The 26843-nt window shown below is 43.0% G+C and overlaps 2 protein-coding genes across 3 annotated transcripts in view; both read right to left on the reverse strand.

Annotated features, from left to right (window-relative positions):
- nova1 (NOVA alternative splicing regulator 1) overlaps positions 1-2292 on the reverse strand; it is a 32729-nt gene extending 30437 nt beyond the window's left edge. The window contains exon 1 of the mRNA XM_012868139.3: positions 1727-2292. Coding sequence (XP_012723593.1) covers positions 1727-1916 — 190 coding nt within the window. The 5' untranslated portion in view covers positions 1917-2292. The remainder of the gene's footprint in view (positions 1-1726) is intronic.
- Positions 2293-8455: 6163 nt separating this feature from the next.
- kptn (kaptin (actin binding protein)) lies at positions 8456-19782 on the reverse strand. Of its 2 annotated transcripts, XM_012868158.3 has the most exons (12): positions 19485-19782; positions 19320-19402; positions 17945-18029; positions 17806-17860; positions 17332-17410; positions 16932-17005; positions 13762-13868; positions 12256-12360; positions 12104-12167; positions 11892-12027; positions 9161-9334; positions 8456-8748 (listed from the first exon to the last, which is right to left on the reverse strand). In XM_012868158.3, the coding sequence occupies exons 1-12, from the start codon at positions 19684-19686 to the stop codon at positions 8584-8586; spliced, it is 1329 nt and encodes a 442-aa protein (XP_012723612.2). In that variant the 5' UTR covers positions 19687-19782; the 3' UTR covers positions 8456-8583. The 2 variants fall into 2 exon arrangements, with proteins under 2 accessions (XP_012723612.2, XP_021174992.2); XM_021319317.2 differs by lacking the exons at positions 19320-19402; positions 19485-19782 and adding an exon at positions 18668-18792.
- Between the last annotated feature and the right edge of the window lie 7061 nt (positions 19783-26843).

Raw genomic sequence — 26843 nt, forward strand, 5'->3', positions numbered from 1 at the left:
AATAAGCATCCCATCATTTCAGGTTGGAATTTTACCCTCTTGCCAGATTGGCCTCATCAGCAACCCTATAAATAACCACAGTTAGACAGAGATCTGCACCACAACCGGTGATGAGCGTGCACCCTGAGGGCTTGTAGAAATGTACCTATAAATGTTGTCTATTGGTTTTCCTGCTGAGCTGAGCTTATAAATGAAGTTTTCACATCGTAAGAGCACATCAGCACCGAGAGCAGCACTGGGGTTTGCAGAGACCAGGATCTGCCTGAAGTAAGCAGCAGACCTCTGCTCCTCACCAACACAGTGGGAAAAACTTTTTAAAAGAAGTTCCTTTGAGTATGATTATAGTGCTGAATAATTATAATCCTACTAGGGTGAGAGAAGATTAACCTGGACAGACGCTGAAAGGTGAGAGCTTCCTTCTAAATGACAAGATCCAAGTTCAGGCTTATTCCTGAATCCCAGCTTCGCCGTCCCTGTATCAGTTATCTCTCAGTAGAGATGCTCTAGATCCTCTGAGAAATGCTCTGCTGACCTGAATCTGCAAGTCTTTGTGCTTTTGACCAGTAAACGCACCACACCTCAACTCACAGAGGTCATACACACAAGAACAATGCTCTTTGGTGTGGAAGTCAGTGGAAGCAGAAAATCTGCCAAAAGCTTTAATAAGGGAACTACCTTGAAGCATCCTTCAGACTGGAGTTAGTAGATAAACAGGAAGATGAACGTACTACAGCAAAGTTATTGTTTCATCCTGCTGAAGAGGCAAATTGTTTCTGCCATCAAACATGCAGGATGCCTTTTGGAAATCTCCCAGATAAGGGAAGCCTGTACTCTCCAGGTAGTAATGCTAGGCATGCTGATGGCTGAAACAAGAGGCTAAAACTAGCGTCAGAATAAACTGATTGTTTGGTTTTTGGATTGTGTGACCAGGCCTCTTCTGAGTAATTAATGGGAACTGAACGGCTTCATAAGGCTGCTGCATGGTAACATCAAATCACTAGATAATAACTTAGAGGGTCTGTCAATAAGAATTTAGTTTAATAAAGAATTTGTTTTTGTTTGTTGCACTTCCTTGAGTGGGTGTGGGGGACCCCCATCCAGGAACCGACCCTGTTTTAAAATATCTGCATCAGACATAGAAACACCCCCATCAGTCAGTCTGTTTTCTCCACAGCTCCAATTCTTGCTGTCAAAAAACAAGTTTTTTTTTCCTTGCAGTGAGCCCTTAGAGGGGGAAATGTCCCATAAAGATTTTTGTGAGTCTAATAAATGTGATCCTATGAGGGAGAGAAGTCTGATGAACAAAGCTGGAGGGTTAAAAACCAATCCGCTCTCTCCTTTCCGCATATCTCCAGCACCAGATGTGGAGCAGAGAGCTTTTTTGGACTCTGAATCAAAGCTGACCTGAGCTGAGGAGGCCATTCTCTAAGTCAGGCAGCCTGCCCTTCCTGTTGGGATATGGAGTAACAGCCATAAACACCGGGGAGCCTTCCAAAGCGCACAGGTGCTGCGCTGGAAGAGCCAGCAGCCAGACTCAGCCTGTTCTCCGCGCCTCCATGCGCTCTGGCTGCGGGCTGCGGGCTGCGGGCTGCGGGCTGCGGGCTGCGGGCTGCGGGCTGCGGGCTCACACGGAGAGGCTGACTTTGGCACAGATTCCTGCACTAACCTGCGGCTTGTTGTGGAGGAGACGCAGCGGACTAGCCGAGTCGTGTTGTGACGCTCTTACCTCCGGTGTTGGTGCGTTTGGTGCAGCCGGCCTCTTCAGCCGGAGTTTCCAGCGGCCGTTTGCGGGAGTCCGGGTTATCCGCCTCCATTTGGCTCTGCTGCTGCAGGCTGTGGAGGTTAGGGTTTGCGTAGATCCCGTTGTGGTCCATAGCGGCTGCTCCACCACCATCTCCACCATCGGCCATCATCATGTTGCCGCCGATAAACTGTCCCCCTGCCTCTCTCTCCCTCCCTCCCTCTCTGACACACACGGAACACGCAGCGCGCTCACCACCACATCCCCCCGGCTGTACGGCGGCCCAGGCGCTTCGCACAAGGTCTCTGTGGGGGTTCAGATGTTAGGCAACACCGGGCTCAGGGTCTCCTCTCTCCGCCGCGCTGCTGCTCCCTCACAGAGCTAAATATATAAGAGCTGCCCGCTCTTTGGCCGCGTATTGTTGCGCCTTCACGTGAAACACAGCAGACGCGCCGGGTGAGAAAACATCCACGCAGCTTGGAGAAAAACGAGCTTTTTAAACTCTTCTCCGCGACACATTTCTCCACTCAGTCCGGCGGGATGAGCGCAGCTGCTATTATTGTTGCCTTTGTGGTGCAAGAGGGAAAAAATAGTTTGGGGGCTCCAGGGATACTACAGTGCCACTGACCGGCCAACAAGCGGGATCCGGCTCCATTGGCTGCGAAAGTCCAACCGATTCGCTGCGGAGATTTCTTTCTCACTATTTAGTTTTATTCTGGATGTAGAAGCTGCATACTTTCCTGGATTAAAGTTTCCTGAATTGTTTATATTTTAGCCCATTTTAAGAGTCACAAATATATACTCCAGGTAGTAAAACTCATTCATATTTTATTTAGAAACTCCTCACACCAAGAGTAAATTATTTAAGCCTTTGTTTATTGTAATTCTGATAACTACAGCTTACATTTAATGAAAACCAAAAATTCAGTCTCTCAGAACATGAGAATATTGCATAAGAAAAAAATATATATATTTCAGACAAAGTATGTCAATTTCTATGCGCTCAATACTTGGTTGGGCCTCCTTGTGTATGAATTACTGCATCAATGCGGCGTGGCATGGAGCGGGTCAGGCTGTAGTTCTGCTGGGGGAGCCCAGACTGCTCTGATTGTGGACTTCAGGTCATCTGCACTGTTGGGTCTTCCTCTGACATCCCTCCATAGGTTCTCTGTGGGGTTCAGGTGTGTCCTGTTTGCTGGCCAATGAAGAACGGGAAAAATATGCTCATTTAACCAGCCTTTGGTGCCATTGATAGTGTGGGTTGATACGATATTCGATAGTGCCGTATTTTTATTTTTTGTATGTTTTTGTTTTGTTTTTCCATCCTTTTATCCTGTAGCCCCATGAAAAATAAAATACTGGGCCCACCCAGTAAATTTGGTCAAACAGCCACTGGTTCATTCTGGACCTTCTGCCTCTCCATCTTCCTCCAGACTGAAACCTTGCTTTCCAAATGAAACGCAAACTTTACTTTCATCTGAAACAAGAACCTTTGACCACTGATCAACAGTCCAGTTCTTTTCTTTAACAATGACTCTTTGCTTTTCCCTCCCTGTGAAGGGTGTCAATGACTGTCTTGTGGAGATCTGTCCAGTCGGCAGTCTTCCTCATTATTGTGTTGCCTATGAACCAGAGTGACTGTTTAGAGGCTCAGGAAAGTTTTGCAGGAGTTTGGAGTTAATTAGCTGATCAGGGTGTCACACCATGAGTTTAAAATATTAACATTTTTTTACAATATTTCCATTTTCTGAGGTACTGAATTCTGGCTTTTATAACCTGTAAGCAATAATCATCAAACTTACTTGAAACAAATGCTTGGAATAAATCACTTTATTGTCGCTGAAATGTGGCCCTTTTATGTGCAGTGAATCTATACTGTAGAAGAAGGGCCAGAGCCGGCTCCACCTCCTGAGGAGGCTGAGGTCCTTTGGAGTGAGCCGGCCTCTGCTAAAAACTTTCTATGACTCTGTGGTGGCCTCAGCCCTCCTCTACGCTGTCGTCTGCTGGGCTCCTGGCAGCACAGAGAGGGACAGAAAGAGGCTGAACAAGCTGGTGAGGAAGGCCACTTCTGTCCTGGGCTGCTCTCTGGACTCTGTGGAGGAAGTAGCTGAGAGGAGGGTGTTGTCCAAGCTCACATCCATCATGGACAACACCTTCCACCCCCTGCACCAGACTGTAGAGGAGCTGAGCAGCTCCTTTAGTGCCAGACTTAGACAACCTGTCTGTAAAAAGGAGCGCTACAGCAGGTCATTCATTCCTGCTGCTACAAGATTATACAATGCTGCACTGTAACTGTAATAACTAATGTGCAATAACTAATGAGCAATTACTATTTAATAGCCTGTGCAATAATCCTGTTAAATATGTGACTTCAGCTGTTATAGTCATCTCACTACCTCACTTTACCTGGTACCACTTTAATGCACAACGTCAAATCCATATGTACATAAATCATCTTAAATCTCTGCTTTATTTCTTTCTTTTTTATCCCTCAATCCACTGTATATATGTGGACACACTGTATATACCTAATACACCTTTTCCTCCTTTTGGCACCTTCTTTTGATTATTGAGCCGATGTGACACGTGAATTTCTCCACTGTGAGATCAATAAAGTCTATCTTATCTTATCTTATATAAAATATGAGCTTCACTTTCTACAATGAGGAACAAAAACATTGAATTTTTTCCACAATGTTAAAATTTTTTGACATGTAGCAATATATAAATTATACACAGACTGATGTTTTCAAGCCTTTTTTTTTCTATTAATTGCGATTTTCTGCTCACAGGTAATGAAATACATTTAGGATCAGAGTATTACATCAGATCAACATAAACACCACCTTTTAAACAGAAACGAGGGCTTAAATACCTCTGCTTATTTTCAAAAGGTGCTTTAATCTGACAGACAAGCCTCTTCCCATTTTCAGAGGTGGGACTTAACATTAACCTATTAGAAGTTCAAAGCTTGAGATGTGTGCTCTGGTCCATTAATGTTCTCTAACCTCTGAGGCCTTCACAGGACAGCTGCATTTCCACTGAGCTCTCGTTATTCACAGGTGGGCTCAATTTAATATTCAGGTGACTACTTTAGGCAGTTGGCTGCACAAAATTTAATTTAGAAGCCCCAGTAGTTGAGGTTTTAGTCAAGTCTATAATTTACCAGAATGCATTTAATTCCTGTCCTCTCATGTGTTAAAGACCCCTGCTCTCTAACATCTGTATTGGGAGCTACGCAGAAACAAATGCCTGAAAGTCTCTAAACTAAAGCAATAGCTGTTATAAAAAATAGTGGATCAAAAGAAGTCTAGACCCATGTGAAATGAATAATACCCATTCAGAAGACGTTGAGGCATTGCTGTTAAAGGGGGTTCTAACGTTTACTGACTCACTAGGGTTTGCAGCAATAACCAGGGTTCCTACACATTTGTCATGAAAAACGTTTTTTCAGAGGAAAGAACACGAATGACAAACGTAAAGATAGGAAGGACAAAGGGAAGACTGAAAACAAAAGAAAGCAGGATCTAAGAGATGGAGAGAAGGATGGAGGGATCGAGTCACACAAAGAACAACACAAGGAAGGAAGAAAGGAAGGATACAATGTAGGAGGTGAGCAAAAACAACATTGGGAAATGAGACAGGGTTTAAAACACCAATATTATTTTCATACATAACCATATCTGAAAAATACTGAAACCAAATGCCATAGTTTTTCAGACCTTTCTAGACTGTAAGAATAACCTGTGAACAGAGCTGTCCCCAGATCTGGCTGATTAGGATGGTTTTTCTAATAATAAAATGGTAACAGGTTTCCAGAGTTTCCTTTTTTCACCTCCGGAATAACGCCAAAATTAGAAATATTCTGTCCAGGAGTGATGCTGAAAAACTAGTCCATGCATTTGTTACTTTAAGGCTGGACTATTGTAATTCTTTACTATCAGGAAGTCCACAAAATGCAGTTCGAAGTCTTCAGCTGATTCAAAATGCTGCAGCAAGAGTTCTGATGAAAATTAACAAGAGGGATCATATTTCTCCAATTTTAGCTTCCCTTCATTGGCTTCCTGTTAAATCAAGAATAGAATTTAAAATTCTCCTTCTAACGTATAAAGCCCTTAATAATCAAACTCCATCATATATCAGAGCTCTGATTACCCCGTATGTTCCTAACAGAGCACTTCGCTCTCAGACTGCAGGTCTGCTGGTGGTTCCTAGAGTCTCTAAAAGTAGAATGGGAGGCAGATCCTTTAGCTATCAGGCTCCTCTCCTGTGGAACCAACTCCCAATTTTGGTTCGTGAGGCAGACACCCCGTCTACTTTTAATCATCTCCCATTACAACTATTTCTCTAACCCCAGGTGGGTCGAGGCAGATGACTGTTCACATTGAGCCTGGTTCTGGTTCTGCTGAAGGTTTTCCTTCATGTAAAGGGAGAGTTTTTCTCTCCACTGTCACTTCATGCATGCTCAGTATGAGGGATTGCTGCAAAGCCATGGACAATGCAGATGACTGACCACTGTGGCTCTACGCTCTTTCATGAGTGAATGGTTCTTGTCAAAATTCAACGCTGGGTTTCCTAAAATAGGAAACTTTTTGACCAATCTGCATTAGGTTGCAAGTACCTGGTTCAATCCCCGCAGGCTGCCACTGTGGGTGCCTGAGCGAGACCCTTAACCCCAGATTGCTCCCCAGGCGCTGAGATAGCTACCCACTGCTCCCTAAAGGATGTGTTAAATGCAGAAGACAAATGTTATTGGAATGTACAATTACAATGACAAATAAAGATGTCTTCTTCTCCTTCTTCATTAGGTGCAGTGGCGTAAAGTACTCTGTCACTGGACTCTAGAGTGAAGATATGTTCTCTGGAGTAGAACACTCTTTGGAGCAACCAATCATGCTTCCTTGTCTGGCAATCCAATGGATGATTCTTGGTTTGGTGGCAGCCAAGGGAACAGCACTTTGCTGACTGAATTGCATCATTGTAAATTTGGGCATAGATGGGATTAACGGCATGGGACTGTCTTTAAAATGTCCTGAAACAGATTTTCAAAGGTAGGGGTGGATGGGTGGGGGGCAAGAGACTCGAGTGGCAGAGCTAAGTGTGCGGATGAGCAGTGGGGGTAAAGCGGGGCAGTGGTCAGGATGTGGGAAAGTGACATGTTATAATTTGAAGTGCCCAGGGGGACACTGATGGTTTTGCTATGAGGTGGAGGATTTTTCACCCTCCTTGAACACCGGATGATGAAGAAGCCCGACGGGGCTCGGCGTCAGTTCGAGTCGCCGGCTCAAGGCGCTGGTTCAGCGATACCTAAAGCCGCTGCTGCTGAGGCGGTGGAAAACAGAATGGGTCATTTCTGAGCGGTAAAGTGATTTTAGCAGCATCATTGCTAGCATGGGCTAACATTCAAAGCGGGTAACAAATGGTAAACCCTATCGATCAATGTTCTCAATGCTGGTGCTTCCGACTCCTGAGTCTGACAGATGCTTTTAAAGCCACTAATAGCCGACCTGACCAGCGTATCTTTAGTGGTAGGGGAAACCGGAGCGCCCAGAGAAAACCTACGCAAACACGGGGAGAACATGCCAAACTCCACACAGCTGAGCCTGGTACTCAAACCCGGGACCTTCTTGCTGTGAGGCAAGAGTGCTAACCACAGCGTCACTGTGTCGCCACGGAACAGATTCGAACGCTGTAACCTTGCCTACAATATTAATTATTTGTATTTGTGCGTTCACAAATACACAAGAATCCATCTTGTATCACTCCGACTTCAACCGTTCGTGTCTGAACCAAAAACGGTTCACACCAATCACATTGGAGTATTTAGATTTACGCCGGGACACATCAACGAAAGCAACAGCTGCTGAACCCACACCCAAACCAACAAACATGGCAGCGCAGGAGGAAACACGCGAGGCTGCTACTATCACACCTGTTTATTAAGAATCCAGAAGTTCTTCTTTGAATGAAGAACAGTAAGAAATGCGTTAACTAGCTTACCCTTCTGGTGGTTTCTCATGACGTTTGCTGCTTATGTTTTAATTTGATACTGTGATTGGCTAAAATCAACCATTGGTAGGCGGGCACTAGATGTCGCTTCACCCAATCAGCTCAGAGAGTTCTGCTGATGTCCTCCTTTCCCCAGACAGATTCAATGGGAGCTGTCTCAGACTGATAATGTGCAGAACTAGTGTGCTACACATTATCAGTCTGGCTGGCCAGCTCACAGACACGGGGCTATGGTGACAAAAGCATGCACAGTTTGAACCAGTAGGAAAAGTTACTTAGAATAGCCACCATTCAACCCCAGGAGGGCAGCACTAAGGAGAGATTGCAGAAATAAACAAGCTCAAATTAAAATATGAAAAATATGTACAGTAACATTAAAGTAGCAACCTTATGCCCAGGTTAGACAGTTTATCTGCAAAAATAAAAAGTTACACTTTAAAGGGGAAGGCTCGGCCCCTTAGTTCCAGGGGAATAAATTTAATGCTTAAGTATACCAAGAGATTCTTGACAATTGTCTGCTCCAGATTTTGTGGGAAGAATGTGAGGAGGCCCCTTCCAGTTCCAACATCAGTGTCTGACCTCATGCTTTTAGTACAAGTGGCAAATCAAGTGAAGGGAGCAACACATTACTTTGGAATCTCACATTAGCATTTCACTTCTTGGATTTTACCACTGGGCAAAGACACAAAACACACAGAGACGATGTGATTTTAGATTATCTAATCAGTCCTCCTAAATGCAGTACACCACTGAGATAATCCTTTACACTTCACCTTTAACTACGACAAACATTCCAGTGCGGTCTGCTGGGACTAATGTGTAGACAAACATCTTTAACACGCTGGAGTCTGATTGGTAACACCCTGGATCGGAGCTGGAGCATGGCTGTCCTCAGTGTCTGCTGCTTCATGTGGCTGTAGCTCAGAGCAGGCGGCCAGCGCTGACACCCTGTGTGCGAGCCTCTGGAGGACCAAATCAGCAGTGCAGGCAAGGCTGTGCTGAAGAGACGACCATAACAACAGTTCAGATGCATAATGTGGGAGACGGCAGCCTTCAGCCATGCTGCTGGGCTGGGCTTTAGATGTGCAAGGACGAGAAATCTAAACATCTGCAGTGTAATATTTATGATTCAAGGGCCGAGTGATGTGATCAGTTGTGTTTCAGTAACGACAAGGAAGAACAAAGACTTCCTTCAGCTTTCAGAAATTCTCTAATAAACAAAAAAGTATATAATTACTGTTGGAGAAATATGGTCAAACGACAAAAAAAATATTAACCAATGCAGCAATTTCTCTTTGAAAACAGTAGAGGTCAGCAATCGTCACTTCTGCTACAATATATCTGACGCTGCCATGGTCACCAGGAGCCTGACAACACAGAGACACAGTGTCCTTGACAACAGTGTGCTACCTGTAGGATGTGCAGTCCTTTCAGTGTGAGGACAGCCAGCTCTCTCAAACCGTCCCCGGTCAAGTCAAGGTAGATGATGGACAGCAAAGGACTCTTGAAGCTCCGCCTCCACTGCAGCTGAAACTCTCCATCCCGTCCGCTACCTGCCGGCCGAAATTTGTAGCAAAGAAGTTCCTGCATGAAGGAGAGGGAGCCTTTGTCACTAAAAGCTCACAGTTCTTATCCAATTATAAAAAAAAAACAATGGCCTGTCCGGTCTTATCTCAAGATGATTTTTAAATTCTTCTCAAAGTCAAAACATCTCTGCAGCACCACAAAAAAAGAGATTATTGTGTGGTGTGATCAAACATATACTCATTCATTTTAGGTTATCATGAAATGTGCTAGAATCACTAATTAATTGTGTAAGCTAAGGTTATTACAACCATGAAAACTGTGCAGCCAACATCACTTTCCATCAATACCCCATGCATGAGGAAGATTCTGCTCTGATTCTAGCAGCTAAAAACAGATTTCTGGACCAGAAAACATCTTTAAAGAGAGACATTCAGCTGCAGTGAAGAAGCTCTGGGATGTCTAGTACCATCTCCTGCTATGGATGCTCCTCTCGGTATTTTCCACCTTTTTATCTCAATCGCTTTGCCAAATCCAACCACTTCATGCGAGCAGGCGGTCCCAGTCAAACGCTGACAGGTAAGTATCAAAAAGATGAAGCAGCCAATGACCAGTATGGCGAGTCAACATAAGTAAATTCAAAATAATGAGGATGCAAATAAGGCACATTCAAAAATGTTGATGCTGTGTGACAACTAATTAATTAATTAAGCTTTATCATCATGTCACACATTTCTTAAGCCTAATCGGTTAATTTCTCTCCATTGATCACTGGGCACACCTTTCATAGGGTCAACAGCGTGAACTCTATCATGGGAAGGAAAGGAGCTTTGGACTGCTGTGATGATTTCAGACAGCCTTTAACTCAGATGTCATGACCTGACGGAGACCCACATGGATGAGCCTAGTCAAATCCGGGCCTACAAAGAGCACGCTCTCTTCTCCCAGACATTTTCATTCATTTCCGTGAGGTGGGCTGTGCTTATACATCATGTCACGCAAAGGATTGTGGGATTCCTCATAGCTCCTTAGTCCCGGTAAGGGACATCACATGGTTCCTATGCTAAATGAGCTATGAGGGGAAGCATCCAGGCTCCTTTCCCTACCTCCTTCCTTACTGACTGCACTACTCAGCCAGCACTTATCATGGCGACCGCTGACACACTTCAGCTTTGACTAATGAGTCCTTGTTCTATAAGGGCATTCAGATGGAGCCCAGGTCCATTGGTGGTTCATAGAGTCTCTAAAAGTAGAATGGGAGGCAGATCCTTTAGCTATCAGGCTCCTCTCCTGTGGAACCAACTCCCAGTTTTGGTCCGTGAGGCAGACACCCCGTCTACTTTTAATCATCTTCCATTACTACTATTTCTCTAATCCCCAGTCAGTCAAGGCAGATGACTGTTCATGCTGAGCCTGGTTCAGGTTCTGCTAGGTTTAAAACTTTCCTTTTTAACAAAGCTTATAGTTAGATTGGCTAACAAGTCCTTACCCACCAGACGTCTTCAGATGCAGTCCCCATCGCTCCCAGCAACTATATGAATCCCTCTTAAGCCAAGACTGCTTCACAGGAATTTTCAGGCTAAGATAGGAGTTCTGATAATCTTTGTGGATATGAGAACTGGTATATACTGTTGCTGAATTAACTCTGTTAAACTCTCTTGGACAAAAACTTGCTGCTAACAGTTTAATATCTGGAATGCGCCGTACCATCTGTTGGTCACAAGCGCTGCAGATATAACTTCTCAGAACAATAGAAACAGCTCACAGGATAGAGTGCTGTCCTTAGAAACTGAACAATTAATCACATTTGCAATATAATCGCAATTTAAAAAAAACACAATTTCCAAATCGCATTTAGATTATTTTCCAAAATCGTTCAGCCCTATTAGAAACCAAAAGTCACCGGATCAAATCCCAGTTCAAATTCCATAGACAGCCACTCTCAGTCCTTGAGCAGGACCCTTAGTCCCAGAATGCTCCTGGTGCCACACAGTCACTCTGCTTTGCTTCACATCTCATCTTGACTCATCTGGAATTTTGGGTCATTATTTGAATTTTGAGATATTTTTGAGCAGCTTGCAGCTGTAATAAAATAAACTGTTGCTAAAGTTACGCAACATTACAACTGTCCAAATGAAAAAGTAACAGTAGAAATCCTTCCAGCTGCTGAGCATCCAAAACAACTTTGAAAAATATTTCAAAGAAGCGATGAATCAACCAGAACAATGACTAAATCACAATGAACATGTCTAGGATGGACCCCGCCTCTCGCTCAATGGCCGCTGGAGACAGGCACCACCCCCCCTGCAGGGATAAGCAAGTATAGACCATGGTTGGATGAAAGGAATCATAAGAAATGTAGAAGAGCTATTCCAACAAGCCTACGATTGCATTTTGCTGAATATCTGTTGGAGTGGCCAAAATGCTTCTTCATCACTACAGGAACTAAATTCAACTATTAGAGAGACGTTAGTCAGAGGTGCTGAGGCCCAGCTCTTTGTCTAAAGATATGAAGCATGAGTCAGAACTTTAAATGAGAAATTTTAGGAATGACAAGACTTGGTGGCCATCAAAATATATATATATCAAAAGTATATCAGTGATGAGTGGTTCTGACCTGTCCATACGTTCCCAACAGCACTTCCTTCTGCCCATCAAAGTCCAGGTCAATGACCAGCGCACAGAGGACTGCATCCCACTGATCGCTGCCTGACAGACACGTGGAGCGGGCCAAACCACACTCCTGGACATCTCTGAGAAAACACATACAGGACAGTCTCAAAAAACCCATGAGGTCAGAAAAACCTCTCCATGCCCCCTGTAACCAACCTGTAAACCACTGCCATCTCTATGGTACTGGTTATCAGAAGGTTGTAGCCACTATCTTCCTCACCTAGGGGAAAAAAGACAAAGGGAACAAAGAGCTCTGAGAAACTCTGTGAATTTAGCAGGAGTCAGTGAGGGCCACACTGGGGACGTACTTTTCTCTCCGCTGGCCTCGCTGGACTTGGTTTGGCAGCTGAGTGGAAACAGAAGAACGGTGGAAATCGGACTGTCAAACTGCACCCGCCAGCTCTGGAGAACCTCTGATTGGAACACACAACAAGATACGTGTGAACAAGTGAGAGTTTAGCTTCAGCTAGGTGTGTCAGAGTTGGAAACTAACCATATTCAAATGGCTGCTTCCACTGAGGTCCTACTTACAGGTGAAACCACCATAAATCAAACTTTGCATGCCTTCAGATGACCAACCTCGCTCTGTAAGAGGCATCACTGACGTTGGCATGGAACTGCCAAGAGGTTGTATCATCTCAGGTGTGTCTTAATAATCTGAGCAAAGGGGACTAATGAAGGATAAAGACTTAATCTTCAGCAGAGGACCAGTATCTGAAGGTTATCCTGGTCGGTATACACTATTTTAGCAACTTTCTAAGACTACTCCATGACACACTGCAACGTGGGTCTAGTAAACCCTGGTACTACGTCAGCTGTGATGTGTGCACGTTGTGTGATCACTGCTTATTAAATCACTGTTTTATCTAAAACATATCAGGTCTGTTTTAGACAAAACAGTGTGTCTAATAACAGAAGAAACAAAAAAACATTAACTACTAAATCTGTTACAACATATAACAGTGAGCAACTTCATCAGCAGCAGCCATTCATCTGCAGCACTGGCTGGATTTAACATGAACAAACCAATCAGCTGTTCAGCCTCATGCTCTATCAGACAGCAAACAGGACAGGCTGGCCCTCACAACTGATTCAGGGATCCAAAGCGTATTTCTTTCTTTATTTGCAGAACCTGCAGAGCCTCTCATATCGTGATGGTACTGATTAATAGACGTAACACAGAGATATTCATTCTAAATATCTGCTAGAACCCGTCCAGCAGCGCCACGTCACACCGCAGACTGGGAACCACGACCAAAGATTTCTCCATGATTTTCTTACAGCTGCAATCTTTCATCTGCGACTAACAGAAATCGCAGTGTGATATAGGCCATAAGGAAGAAGAAATCTTTTTTTTAAAAAAGAATCACACCCGACCTTACAGCAGGACCAACTTTCAATAATTCATGCTTTATGGTTTTCGAGCAGTTGGTGTGTGATAACTACCTTGTATGTGTACTAATATGCTTTTTTCTTTGTCTTTCTTTCAAATGTTCATAAATTAAACTATTGAAGTGAGAGCAAATCTGTACATGGTCATTGAATTTTAAACTGAATATGAAAGCAGCCTTCAAACACCTTAATTCAGCAGACTAAAGAGCTATGGGTGAGGCAGCTTTGAGTTTATTAAAACCTTCAGCAATGGAGTACCACTTTGTGGCACTAAGTACATTTAATCTGTGCAGTCTGCATTTATGGGTAAGCTCCAGCCTTTCAACACATCCCCCAGTGAAATCATCTCATCTTCTCTCCATATTAGGTGTGTTTGGCTTCAGAGCTGCTTTTTTCTGATTTTACAGCCCCATTCTTCTCACCTGGTCCACTCTGGTTGACCAAAGCCAGTCCAACGCAGCCGTTCTGACAGCCATATGCTGAGAGCCGTCGTCCAACAGGTACACTCACCATATCTAACCATAACACACTGCGGAGAGGGAGAGAAGAGGAAAATAACACCAAACACAAACATTCAAAGAGATGCATCAATAAATCAGCTGGTGGCCAGATTCAGACACTTTTAGCTTGACTGTTAAGGCTGCAAGAGAGTGAGAGAGAGCAGGACTTTCAGGAGATAACAGGAAGGCTGTGCAGCAAAGTCGCTAAACGGTTCTTTACAGATACTAATGCTAGCCATGCAACGTGCTAAATGAAGATGCTAAATAAAGTTTGAAATGTCCCAATGTTGGACACATTTGTCCCCCTCAATAAGTATACTGCGGAACGGAGGAGAAAAGTACTTGAAATCTTTACCTCACATGCTTTTATTTTGAAAGCGAGATGCAGTGTAATGTCACTGGCTCCCCCCTCCTTTAGCGTCTCTGCGTGTTTGGGAAGCAGATGCCAGGCTGCGCTACCAGCAACAGTCTGACCAGAAACCTCTTAACGAGGTAAAATACTCTATAAGGAAAGTTATCATGAATATGGCTGTTTTAAATCGTCTTGAGGTTAGTTAACATTTATATTTTGAGTTAAGTCATTTTAATTGTGGGATGGGCACCCGTCCATAATTGAACCGCTAACTTTGTCAGAGTTCCCAAGAAATGTCAAAACCAATCAATAATTCTGTTTTAATCTCTCAGTAAAATGCCACCACCAAAACAAAGGCTTAAACAACAGCAGGGCTTTGTTTTCTTAAGAGTAATCCTGACACTGTATAGTACCATATGTAATGTTATAATGCCATACAGGGACATCAAGGGTTTGAGGAAGGGAGTCAAAGTGAGACAGGAGCAGACGAACAGGTAAGACAGAGTAACGCATAACAGGAGATGTTTTACAAGAGGTTTCACAAAAAGTCAGAAAAATGGGATTGCTTGCTTGTAATAAGTGCTGTCTCATGCAATATGACATTAGCTATGTTTACATGCACACAATCTCACAATCAGATTGAAATGTACTTGGATTAAAAAAAATCAAAAACTAACTGGAGTTTACCGTTTATATGGGCACACGATGAATTAATCTGATCATGATGTGCGTTTATATGCTTATATGATTATTTTTACGGTTAATCGATAAATCAGACAAAAAAAAGGTTTATATCCATTTCTTTTTTCTAAATAGAACATTTGGACTGACAAGTTGCTACTTAGGTGTTCTCTTATGATAATATTAGGCAATAAATAATTTTGCTTCAAATAAAGAAGTTTATGTTGACTAGATTGTAACTCAATCAAATAATCGTCAATGTTGTCTATATGAACAGCGATTTAACAACAAAAGTGAAGCTGTAAAACTGGTGTCAAATGTGGTTTGGTTGAACCTCACCCTTGTTCTTGTGCACCTGGGAGGGGGGGGGGGGGGGGGGGGGTGGGGGACCAGTGCAAAAACACCACTTCTGACAATCAAATAAACCAGCAGCCCATTTCAGACTGTTTCATCAAAACCTGCATTTTATATAAATACTACATGCTCCTCTCTCCCATACAGTACCTTCACTCAGACTTTGTCAGCAAATTAAAACTTTAAGCTTAATCCACAAATTGATAGAGAGGGCTGGTTTATGATCCATAATGCGATCAGCGTCCATCTAAACACTCGTTCTGATTAACTCATGAACTCACTGCGCCTGCATGTGGAGGATGGGTCCACAGCGCTGTGCAGCACAGAACGTTTAGAGATGATCTGAGTTTCCTCCTGCTCTCTAAACAGCAGGAGTTCTCTCAGAACCTGCAGAGTCCATTCTATGTGCTCAGAACAGTCAGAACCAACACACCTCCACGTTTGGTGCTGTTTTTTCCGCATGAAGAAGCACAAAACCTCTATGGTTGTTTTATGGTAACTCAACTCTACTTGCACCAAGCTTTATGTAAAGTAGAAACGCTGACATTAGCAAACACACGTGATGGTGGGATTATTTGATTTTAAGCCCATATAAACGGTGCATTCCCAATACTTTCTTCCTTTTAATCTGAACACATTTCAATCCAATCAGGGAATGTTGTGCATGTAAACAAGCTCCTGTCATTAAGCAGCTAACAGCCGCATCAGACGAGCCGTCAGACTGACGTTCAGGCGGCATCCTGAAGAACAACTTCAGCTACGCAGCATTCCACTGAGAAGTCAAGCAGTTTTTGGGTTTCCTCACTTTGAAACGGATCAAACGTCCGATATTATAGAGACTTTCCCTGCTGTTGAGCTCCCATCACCCTCATTAATGACTACATGTTGTTTTAGGTCCTGTATCACTGTGGAGCCCTCCTACCATGTCAACTCTTGCATGTTACTTTTGGTTTGGTGAAGCGCGACGTGACCTCCATATCATTTGAGGACTTAGTTCAAACCGTTTTCTCTGTGTCGTCATTTAAAGAATTTACTACAAAAAATGAAAATACCTCCTCTCTTCATAAATAAATGAGCAGTCAGTCAGTCAGCATTTAAAACCGTCTGCAGGTGCAGTAAACGGCTGTGTGACATGACAGTGACCATTAATCGCACGACACAATGAATCGATGATGAAATTCGACTTCTAATTGTCGATTTTTATCGATTCGTTGTTGCAGCCCTAATGTGATTACAATATTCTGCCGGTATGTTTACAGGAAGCATTTCTATTCCGATCGGCCGTTTATTGTGATTACTGTTGTCTGTGTAAGCGTAGCTACTGTGGCTTTTGTTTTTAGGGCATTTAGTGTGAGAATAGACAGCAGAGAGATTCAGAAGTGAGAGGACAGACATCGTGTCAGGAAGTTGTTACTGAAAGAACCAGTTCAACTAGTCAATCTACATAAATGCATTTTTTGACCAATAAAACATGTTAAACCGTTTACGGATCTGTAAGGTTTACCATATGTGCCCCCCCCCAAAGGTTCAACACATTCCTACACGCTTGCCTTGAGGTCTGAAAAAATAAACTAGATAATAGAAACCCTGAATAGCCTAGTAATAAAGCATGATGCATACAGTACATCCTATTTATCATTTAACATACAATAATGTAAAATGACATGTAGGAAGTAAGAAAGGCGAGAGGCTCAGAATAACTAACTTGCTGGGCAGCTGTTGCAGCTCAGGGAAGAGTTTCTCCACTGGTTGCTCTTCAAACTGGTGCAGGGAGGCGTTCTGTGGAAGAACCAAGAGTCAGGCTTAGTGTAGATCACTTCATTATAAATAATATATAACATTAAAGGAAACACTGGCTTCACCTTTTTACCAAGCAGGTCCTAAAGTTATCCTCTACACTGAACCAAAGGGGTCAGAAAAATGTTTACGATGTTTGTCACAATTATTTAAAAAACAAACACAATTTAAAAAATAGATTAACATTTTTGAAAAGCAAATCACTTGCTTTTTTTTTAAACTACTTTCCCCAAAAGCCTCTCCCTACTAAAACCCCTAAGTGACTGCTAAGGGAACAGCAGCTCTAAGAACTGAGGAGATGATCTAACCTCCTTGAACAGGTGGATCCTCTGGTCATGACCACTGAGAAGAAAAACCGTCTCAAGTCCTCCATCAGGACACTGCACTCTGAGCAAAAGAGAAAAACAGAGCCCCGTTCAGACACCATGCATCCATTCAGTGTAAAAACCTGCTCACTCAACACAACTTAAGCTTGAAAAATCCTCAAACATTTTCATATGATCCAGTTAGGAAGTAATCAGGGAAACATGAGGACAGTATTTCTGTTATTACAGTAACAGAGAAATAACACGGTTATAGTTCCCTTGACATTTCAGATCTACATAGGAGCTACATGTTTAAATTCCTACCAACACAGAAAACCTTAAACTTACTTTCAGTTGTTTACTACTTTCCCAATTAGACCAGTTCATGGACAAATACGTGCATTTGGGTGTAAAGGATGTGATTTATGCTTTGATTACAGAACCTGCAGGAAATGTCCCATATGGGGATAAACTCACTCTGCGTGGTAGAGCTGGAACGGCGTGAACTGCAGCTCCAGATTCAGACAGCTTTCTGTTCAGAGCAACATGTTGACATCATGAGGAGGGAACGTGCTGGCGGTGTGTAGCGCGGCCATGTGGCCACTGCTTCACTCACGTGCAATAGACTCCAGGTTGAACTCTGAGCCGGGCTCATAGTCACAGTAGATGTTCAGGAAAGGCGTGGCTTTGTCACCAGAGTCCTGCAGGAGATCAGGAACAGGAACCAGTCACACCACAAGAACCGCTTCACATTCTGTGACAGCTAAACACTGGAGCATGTTTTATTTACCTGATAAACCAACATACAGTAGCATAGGACTGAGAAGTGGAAGGAAAGTCATATGGTTTGGTTTTATTCTACAAATAAACACCTGGACGGTGTGGCATGCATTTGTATTTAGACCCTCAGGAGTCACCTTACAATACCGGAGGTCCAAATGTGTGGGATTAAATCCAACTGTTCTGTTTCTGACCTCAGAGGTTGGTTGGAGAACATTAGTGAACAAAGAGCCTCACACAGGAACACAAGCAGACAGGTCAGAGAAAAACATGGGGAGAAATTTAAGGCGAGGCTAGAAGACAAATGCGATACCCTTTAAACAGCTCACAGAGCCCCGATCAAACCACCATCTAGAAATTTAGAGAGCAGGAAGTACCTTGAGATAAAATCATTGTGGGTTTTTTTAGGCAAACCTGACCAACATAGACATCAGTATAGTACACTTGATATTAAATGAGCTGAAGAGAGTTAGTTTCATAGTTCCATGACCAATTTGGATCTGACAAATTGTGTCTGGGTTGTGGGGATGTCAGATAAAAGCTGATGAGAGGATTATACCTGGTCCCTGTTGGAGACAGGAGGTGACATTAGATGAGGAGATAGCTTTCCCAGAGAAAGGCAGGCCTGTTTCCTCCCTTCTCCTGAGGAGAACCAAGCTAGCAGGGCATAAAGATCCCAGTGACAGCTTCTAAATGCAGATATTGGAAGAAAACTCAACGCACAGATATAAACAGAGCTGAGGAAGCAGGATGTCTCTAAATCAGTGGTCCCCAATCCTGGTCCTCGAGGGCCGGTGTCCCTGCAGGTTTTCCATGTGTCCCTGATCCAACACACCTGACTTGCTTCCCCAGTGTGCTGTCAAGTTCTCCAGAGTCCTCCTAATGTCCTCATTATTTGACTCAGGTGTGCTGAAGCAGAGTGACAAATAAAAGTTACAGGGCACCGGCCCTCGAGGACCAGGATTGGGGACCACTGCTCCAAACAGTGACCCCACAGTGCAGCACACTCACACCTCCAACAGCTGGAGAACAGTGGGGGAACACTTTCAGTCATTTTATTTATGTACTGCTATCCTCCCACTTCACAATGATGGATCACTTCATCACAATGAAACATGACAAAACGTGAGCATGTTCTAGCAGGAGCACTTTAGTAGGGCGCAGCATCATTGCGCCGGGCATGCGCACTGGAGCCTTGACTGCTTTGGTACCTTTATGAAGGTGATCCCCACGACCAGACCTCTTTTGGGTGAGGACTTGTTGAAGGCGTCAATTGACACGATCTCTGCATCAACTGCATAGACAAGTCAGACTTCAGTCTGCGAAGCAACAAGCAGCCAGCAAACAGAACAGGACTTTCCTCTCAGAACCAGTACCTGGTATGTAGGTGAACTGGACCTCCTTGGCCACTGGCCGCACTTTCTGCTGCAGCTCCTGGTACCTGAAGCTCACCACCTTCCCTTTCAGAGTGGCCGCCAGCAGTTCCTGCTCGCCGGCCTGACACAGCCCGTAAATGTTGCTCTGCGACGGGAAGCGGCTGAAACTGTCCTCCACGAAGGGATAAGCCTCCCGGAGCATCCTGCAGGCTGCAGCAGGCGCCTCTACTGCTGCAACACAGCTGTCTGTTTGGGTTTCAGCACCAACTCATGGCTGCTGCTTCTGCTTCTTTGTGATTTTTACTGGCAGGTGACATCTAACGTTAAGATGCATTATCGCCATCTGCTGTACTGGAGTGTGGACCAGAATGTCTCCCTTTAATCTAAATTAATCCTGTTTCCTTCAAAAATGCAATAACTGCTCTATTTATTTTATGTTTAATTAATAACTTATTAAGTTTTAATGTCTCTATATCATATTTCCTAATTTCTTGTTTTAGCTTCTCTCCACTTGCTGTATATGTTTCACAGTGAATTATTACATGCTCTACTGTTTCCATGTCCATACCACACTCACAACTACCTGTTGGATGTTTACCTATCAAATGTAAAGTTTTATTTAATCCAGTATGTCCGAGCCGCAATCTTTTCATTACTACTTGTTCTTTTCGATTTTCCATATTGCCTACTTTGTTTTGTATTTAAAATAGATGACGACCTTTAGTTCCTTCCTACCACATTTGTTGCCATTCAGATTTAATTTTGCTCTTTATAATTGATTTTATTTCAGATTTACAATGCTATTTCCACAACTCTGCTTTGTTTTAAATACATCTTAGCTAGATGATCTGCCATATCATTACCTTCTATATCTTTATGAGCAGGTATCCACATAAAACTAATCTTTGTTTCAGATTGTTTCATTCTAAATAACACTTCATAAATTTCATAAACTAACTCCATATGATATCTGAACATAAGATAACTTTTTCAGTTTTATTTTGCTCTACCCACTGTAAGGCCATGAGTGTTGCTAACATTTCCACTGTATATACTGCTAAATTGTCTGATGTTCATTGTTTTATGTATATATCTAGTTCACGAATAGCAAAAGCAAATCCTGTTTTATTTGATATTAAATCTTTTAAACCATCTGTATATATAATTTTAAAGGATTTATACATATTTTCAATTCTGTCCTTTACAAAATTTACCCAGTTATTATCTTTATTAATCTGCATTTCTTTATAAACCTCTAAATCAACATTTGCAAAAGGAAACAACCAAAAAGGTGTAATTGGGTAAGGCACCGCAGCACAGTATCTCTTTCCCTGTATACCTATTTCCCTACTGCATTTATCTGCTGCCCATGCAAAACAGTCTGTTTTAGCTTTTCCACTCTCCCAGCAAGGTGTCAGGATTCTAACTGCTGGATTATTCTCCTCCTCATGTCCCTGCAAACTCACCCAGTAATTCATCAAAATTTGCTTTTGTCTTAATTCCAAAGGAATCTCCCCCATTTCCAACTGCACTGCCAAAGATGGAGATGTTTTCAAGGCTCCACAGCATAATCTCAAAGCTTGATTGTGAATTGCTTCTAATTTGCTAATCAATGTTTTTGCAGCCTGCCTATAAACTATACATCCATAATCAAACACTGATCTGATCAAGGCAACATAAATCTTTTTTAAATTTATCTTATTTGCGCCCCATTCTAATCCTGTTAAACACCTCATTACATTTATTACTTTTTTATATTTCCCAATATACTTTACATGATCACTCCATAAAAGCTTGGAATCAAATACAATTCCTAAAAAAGGAAATTTACTTACTTTTTCTATTTTTTCTCCATACATTTTTAAATCAATTTCCTGAATTTTCTTCCTACTGAATACAACAGTCTTTGTTTTATCAACTGAGAATTTAACCCCCCAGTTATAAGACCAATTTTCAACAGATTTAACGTATTAACTCATGTCTTCTTCTTCTTTTCCTTTATTAGCGGATTGCAAACAGCTTCAAGGTGCATACCGCCACCTAATGTAGAAGAGTATATAACCTCACGACCTTTACAAACTAAATTCTATTTTTCAGTTTAGTATCATGTAGGTACGTGAGTAATTTTTTAATAACATTATAAATATCTTCTTTGTCCCCTTCTGTATCTAATATTTCTTTCAAACTCCAGTCTCGTCCTGCCTTTTGCATCCTTTCCTTTAATTTCTCTTTCAGCTAAATATACTACACATTAATATACGTTTAATATTTTATTTTTCTGCCCAAACTACACACTGTTCATTAGTTATTTTCCCTATTCTATATAGAATGTCATTTAGTAAGTATGAACTACCCGTAATATCATCATTATCACTTCTTATCTTCTATTTTTTTCCTAAGTTCTTCGTTACCACAAACTTTTGTATTTTATGTAAGTCTCTCCCTTTCTTGTCTTCATTCCATATTTTCTGCCATATTTCTAATTATTTTCTCTTGATCATTACTTTACCCTCACCTTTCCCAAATGGAATATGTAATGTTATTTCCCTTTTAGCCAGTTTATCTGCCATTTCGTTTCCTTTTACCCCCTCGTGTGCTGGCACCCAACAAAACTGTATATCCATACCACCCCTTTTAAATCTAAACAAACTGTGATAAATCTGTAATATAAGATCCTTCCTATTGTTTCCTTTAGACTGAATACTTTCAGTTACTACCTTTGAAACTGTGCACACCACTACCTTATCTGGTCTGACCTCCTCCACCCACTGCAAACTTATAACGACTGCGACCATCTCTGCTGTGAAAACCCGATAAACAATCTGAAAGCCGTTTAGAAATGTATATTTGAAACTGTGTGTGTGTGTGTGTGTGTGTGTGTGTGTGTGTGTGTGTGTTTCCCTATTCCTACACACTCTTTTATATTCTTTGAGACATCCGTGTAAATCTCTAGGTAATTATAATAAGTATGTCTCAAGCATACACTTGTTTTCACCCGTATTTAATTTAGTGTCAATTTCTTCTTTTTAATTAGATTCATGTCTGCTTTTATCTTTGGATATAATAAAAAAGGAATTGTACTAACTGGATTACTCTGAGAGAATATTTTATTATCTAGTTCATATTCTTTAGCCCATTGATTTGCTTTTCACCCAAACCCATTCCTTTGAAACTTAGAATATTCCCAGCAAATCTGTAATACTGTTGATGCTGGATTTTGTTCTTTGCTTCCTTTTAATTTAATCCAATGTGTCAATGCCAATTTAATTCTTCTCAGTTGTGTCATGATTTGGGTTTGGTTATAGTTTTTGTTTGTATTGGATCAATTACTTCATTCTCCTGCCTTATGTTCAGTTTCTATTTCAGGTTCTGTCTTAGTGTTTGATTTTGTTTTAGGTTATAAGTTTATCCGGCCTGCTCAGACCATTTCTGTCACCAGTCTAAGCTCAGTTCACCTGCCAGCATTCTTTTGTCTTCCTGTCACTCCCCTTCACCAGTCACCATCCAATCGGCTTCAGTTTACTCCCAAGCACTTCCCTGTTCCCGATTAGCTCCACCCATGTCAGTAATTAGTTTCACTCCATTCACCTGATCACTCCCTTACTTATACCTGCCTCTGCCCCCTGCAATCTGCCACATCATTGTTTGTTTTTCCAATCCCTATCGATGAGTCTTGTCCAGCATTCCCTGTTCCACGTTTTTTTGCCTGTTTAACTGACCACTGCTTGAGTTTATCCTGCCCGCCTGTTTCCTGATCAGACCTATCTTTGGATTTTTGAGTTAGCCTGTCCTCTGTTTTGTAGATAGTTTCATCTGTGACTGCTTTTTGTTATTTTTGATTATTGGACACATTCTTCCCCTTTTTGGCCTGATGCCCGTTTTTGTTTTTGCATTTTTGTTTCTTTCACCTAACCTCTGCTTGTCTGGTTGAATACTGGGTCCATCTGTCTCTGGTTCATGACAAGTTCTAATGGAGTCTCATAATTTTCAATTAATAATGAATTTATGGGAGTGGTCTTTATTGCTCCTGAACATACCCTTAATGCCCTTTATTGTAATCTGTCTATTTTTTGCAATGTTGAGTTAGCTGCTGCTATACATACACAATACAACCATAATCTATAGCTGATCTCATTAGAGCCCTGTAGATGTTTAATAATGATTGCTTATCTGCACCCTAGTCACTTCCTGCCACTGCTTTCATTAAATGTATTACTTTTTTGCATTTTGTTTCTAAATGTTTCATATGAGTTTTCCACTTATAACACCTATCCATTCACACTCCTAAATACTTGAATTCAGACACTAATTCCAAATGCTGACCCATCCATCTATTTTCTTACTCGCTTTTATCCCTCATGGGGTCACGATGTAACCTGACTCTCACCAGCTGTATGTCGCTCCTCTTAGCTCCACACACATAGCTAGGCGGAGCGACATACAGCTGGCGAGAGTCAGGTTAGTCGCGATGGGTGCTTTTACCTATCTCCAGCGTTATATGGGCGAGAGGCGGGGTACACCGTGGACAGCCATGTTTTTGGACTGTGGGAGGGGAAACAGAGCCGAGACAGAAATGAATCCTGGATAAAAGTCGTGCGTGTGCTAGGGGTGTGTTAAGAGAGGGGTTCCTGATACAAAAGCACCCAGCACTGAGAAATTTGCAGCAGTCACATGTCAGCCTGGGCTCAAACCTGCTCTCCTTTGATCAATTGTTTGCCCAGACAAAATTATAGAGGTCTTTTTTACAATTTATAGGTGACGATATTTACCAGGATCTGTGTTAAATGTCATGAGAGCCGAACTCATAAGGCAATATTTCATTCCCAACAGATTTATTTAAAGAAAACGTCATAGAAGCAGGAAAGAGCCCCATGGTGACTCTGGAGGAGCTGTAAAGAACCACCACTGAGGTGGGAAAATCTGTTGACAGGTTAATTATTAGTTGTTTGCGGCAAAGCTGGCTTTATAAAGGAGTGACACAAACAAGTCTATCATGTAAAGAAAAGCTATTGTGTAAAGAAAGGTCAGTGAAAACTTAAATTCAGTGAAAACTTTGCAAAATATTCTCTAAACATTGGTTGATTTTTCATCCATGTTTCAAACAAGAATGTTGTTGAACAAGCAAAAAAAGGTAAAAATATAGTGAGTGAATGAATTAAGGGATGGGTAGATGGATGGATAGATACATTAATACATCAACAACACACATTTAAAAAAAGAAACCTTGTAGGTTTAATTTAAAAATGTTCTATAAAATCCAACATTGGAAAAACAAATTTTAACAAGAACAGGAATGATTTAAAACCTTTGCAACAATGTGTTTAACCAGAGCAACATCAGGAGTGAAATCAGAATGGGCTGTTGGGTAAAAGATAAGCCATATTTAAAGGATCTGCTGTGTACAAATGTTATGTGAGATTTCTGCAGAAATCAAATGAAGATAAAATGAGTTTAGGATCTAATCATTTGATCAGATTTAAGAAATCTGCTATAACCTTATTATTTTTAAAAATGTAAGAAATGATGGTCATGGAGGTAGAGGGATGAACACAGGGATGAGAGTATCAAATTTAAAAGGATTGTTTATATAGATGAGAAAAAGTCACCACGGTTTTTCTAAGTTTAAGAGCAACTTTTGTCTGAATGTCCGTCCGTCCGTCCGTCCGTCTTCTTCCGCTTATCCGGGGTTGGGTCGCGGGGGTAGCAGCTTCAGTAGGGAGGCCCAGACGTCCCTCTCCCCGGCCACTTGGACCAGCTCCTCTGGGGGAATCCCAAGGCGTTCCCAGGCCAGCAGAGAGACATAGTCCCTCCAGCGTGTCCTGGGTCTTCCCCTGGGCCTCCTCCCGGTGGGACGTGCCCGGAACACCTCACCAGGGAGGCGTCCAGGAGGCATCCTGACCAGATGCCCGAGCCACCTCAACTGGCTCCTCTGGACGTGGAGGAGCAGCGGCTCTACTCTGAGTCCTCCCCGGATGACTGAGCTCCTCACCCTATCTCTAAGGGAGAGCCCAGACACACTACGGAGAAAACTCATTTCAGCCGCTTGTATCCGGGATCTCGTTCTTTCGGTCACGACCCAAAGCTCGTGACCATAGATGAGGGTAGGAACGTAGATCGACCGGTAAATCGAGAGCTTCGCCTTTTGGCTCAGCTCTCTCTTCACCACAACGGATCGGTACAGCGCCCGCTTCACAGCAGATGCTGCACCAATCCGCCTGTCGATCTCCCGCTCCATCTTCCCCTCATTCGTGAACAAGACCCCAAGATACTTGAACTCCTCCACTAGGGGCAGGACATCCTCCCCAACCCGGAGAAGGCACTCTACCCTTTTGCGGTTCAAGACCATGGTCTCGGATTTGGAGGCACTGATTTTCATCCCGGCCGCTTCGCACTCGGCTGCGAACCGCTCCAGTGAGAGCTGTAGATCACGCCCTGATGAAGCCAATAGGACCACGTCATCCGCGAATAGCAGAGACGCAATCCTAAGGCCACCAAAGCGGATCCCCTCAACACCTTGGCTGCGCCTAGAAAGTCTGTCCATAAAAGTTATGAACAGAATCGGTGACAAAGGGCAGCCTTGGCGGAGTCCAACTCTCACCGGAAACGAGTCCGACTTACTGCCGGCAATGCGGACCAGACTCTGACACCGGTCGTACAGAGACCTGACAGCCCTTTTTAAAGGGTCCGGTACTCAATACTCCCGGAGTACCCCCCACAGGATCCCCCGGGGGACATGGTCGAATGCCTTCTCCAGATCCACAAAACACATGTAGACTGGTTGGGCAAACTCCCATGCCCCCTCAAGAATCCTGCTGAGGGTGTAGAGCTGGTCCAGTGTTCCACGGCCAGGACCAAAACCACACTGCTCTTCCTGAATCCGAGATTCGACTATCCGACGGACACTCCTTTCCAGAACCCCTGAATAGACCTTACCAGGGAGGCTTAAGAGTGTGATTCCTCTGTAGTTGGAACACACCCTCCGGTCCCCCTTTTTAAATAGGGGGACCACCACCCCAGTCTGCCAATCCAGGGGAACTGCCCCCGATGTCCACGCAATGTTGCAGAGCCGCGTTAACCAACACAGCCCCACAACATCCAGAGCCTTAAGGTACTCAGGGCGAATCTCATCCACCCCCGGGGCCTTGCCACCGAGGAGCTTTTTAACAACCTCGGCAACCTCAGCACCAGAGATGGGAGAACCCGACCCAGAGTCCTCAGGCTCTGCTTCCTCAATGGAAGACGTGTTGGTGGGATTAAGGAGGTCTTCGAAGTATTCCGCCCACCGACGCACGACGTCCCGAGTCGAGGTCAGCAGCACACCACCCCCACTGTAAACAGTGTTGGTACTGCACTGCTTCC

This window comes from Fundulus heteroclitus, chromosome 11 (genome assembly GCF_011125445.2).
Source record: "Fundulus heteroclitus isolate FHET01 chromosome 11, MU-UCD_Fhet_4.1, whole genome shotgun sequence".
NCBI lineage: Eukaryota > Metazoa > Chordata > Actinopteri > Cyprinodontiformes > Fundulidae > Fundulus > Fundulus heteroclitus.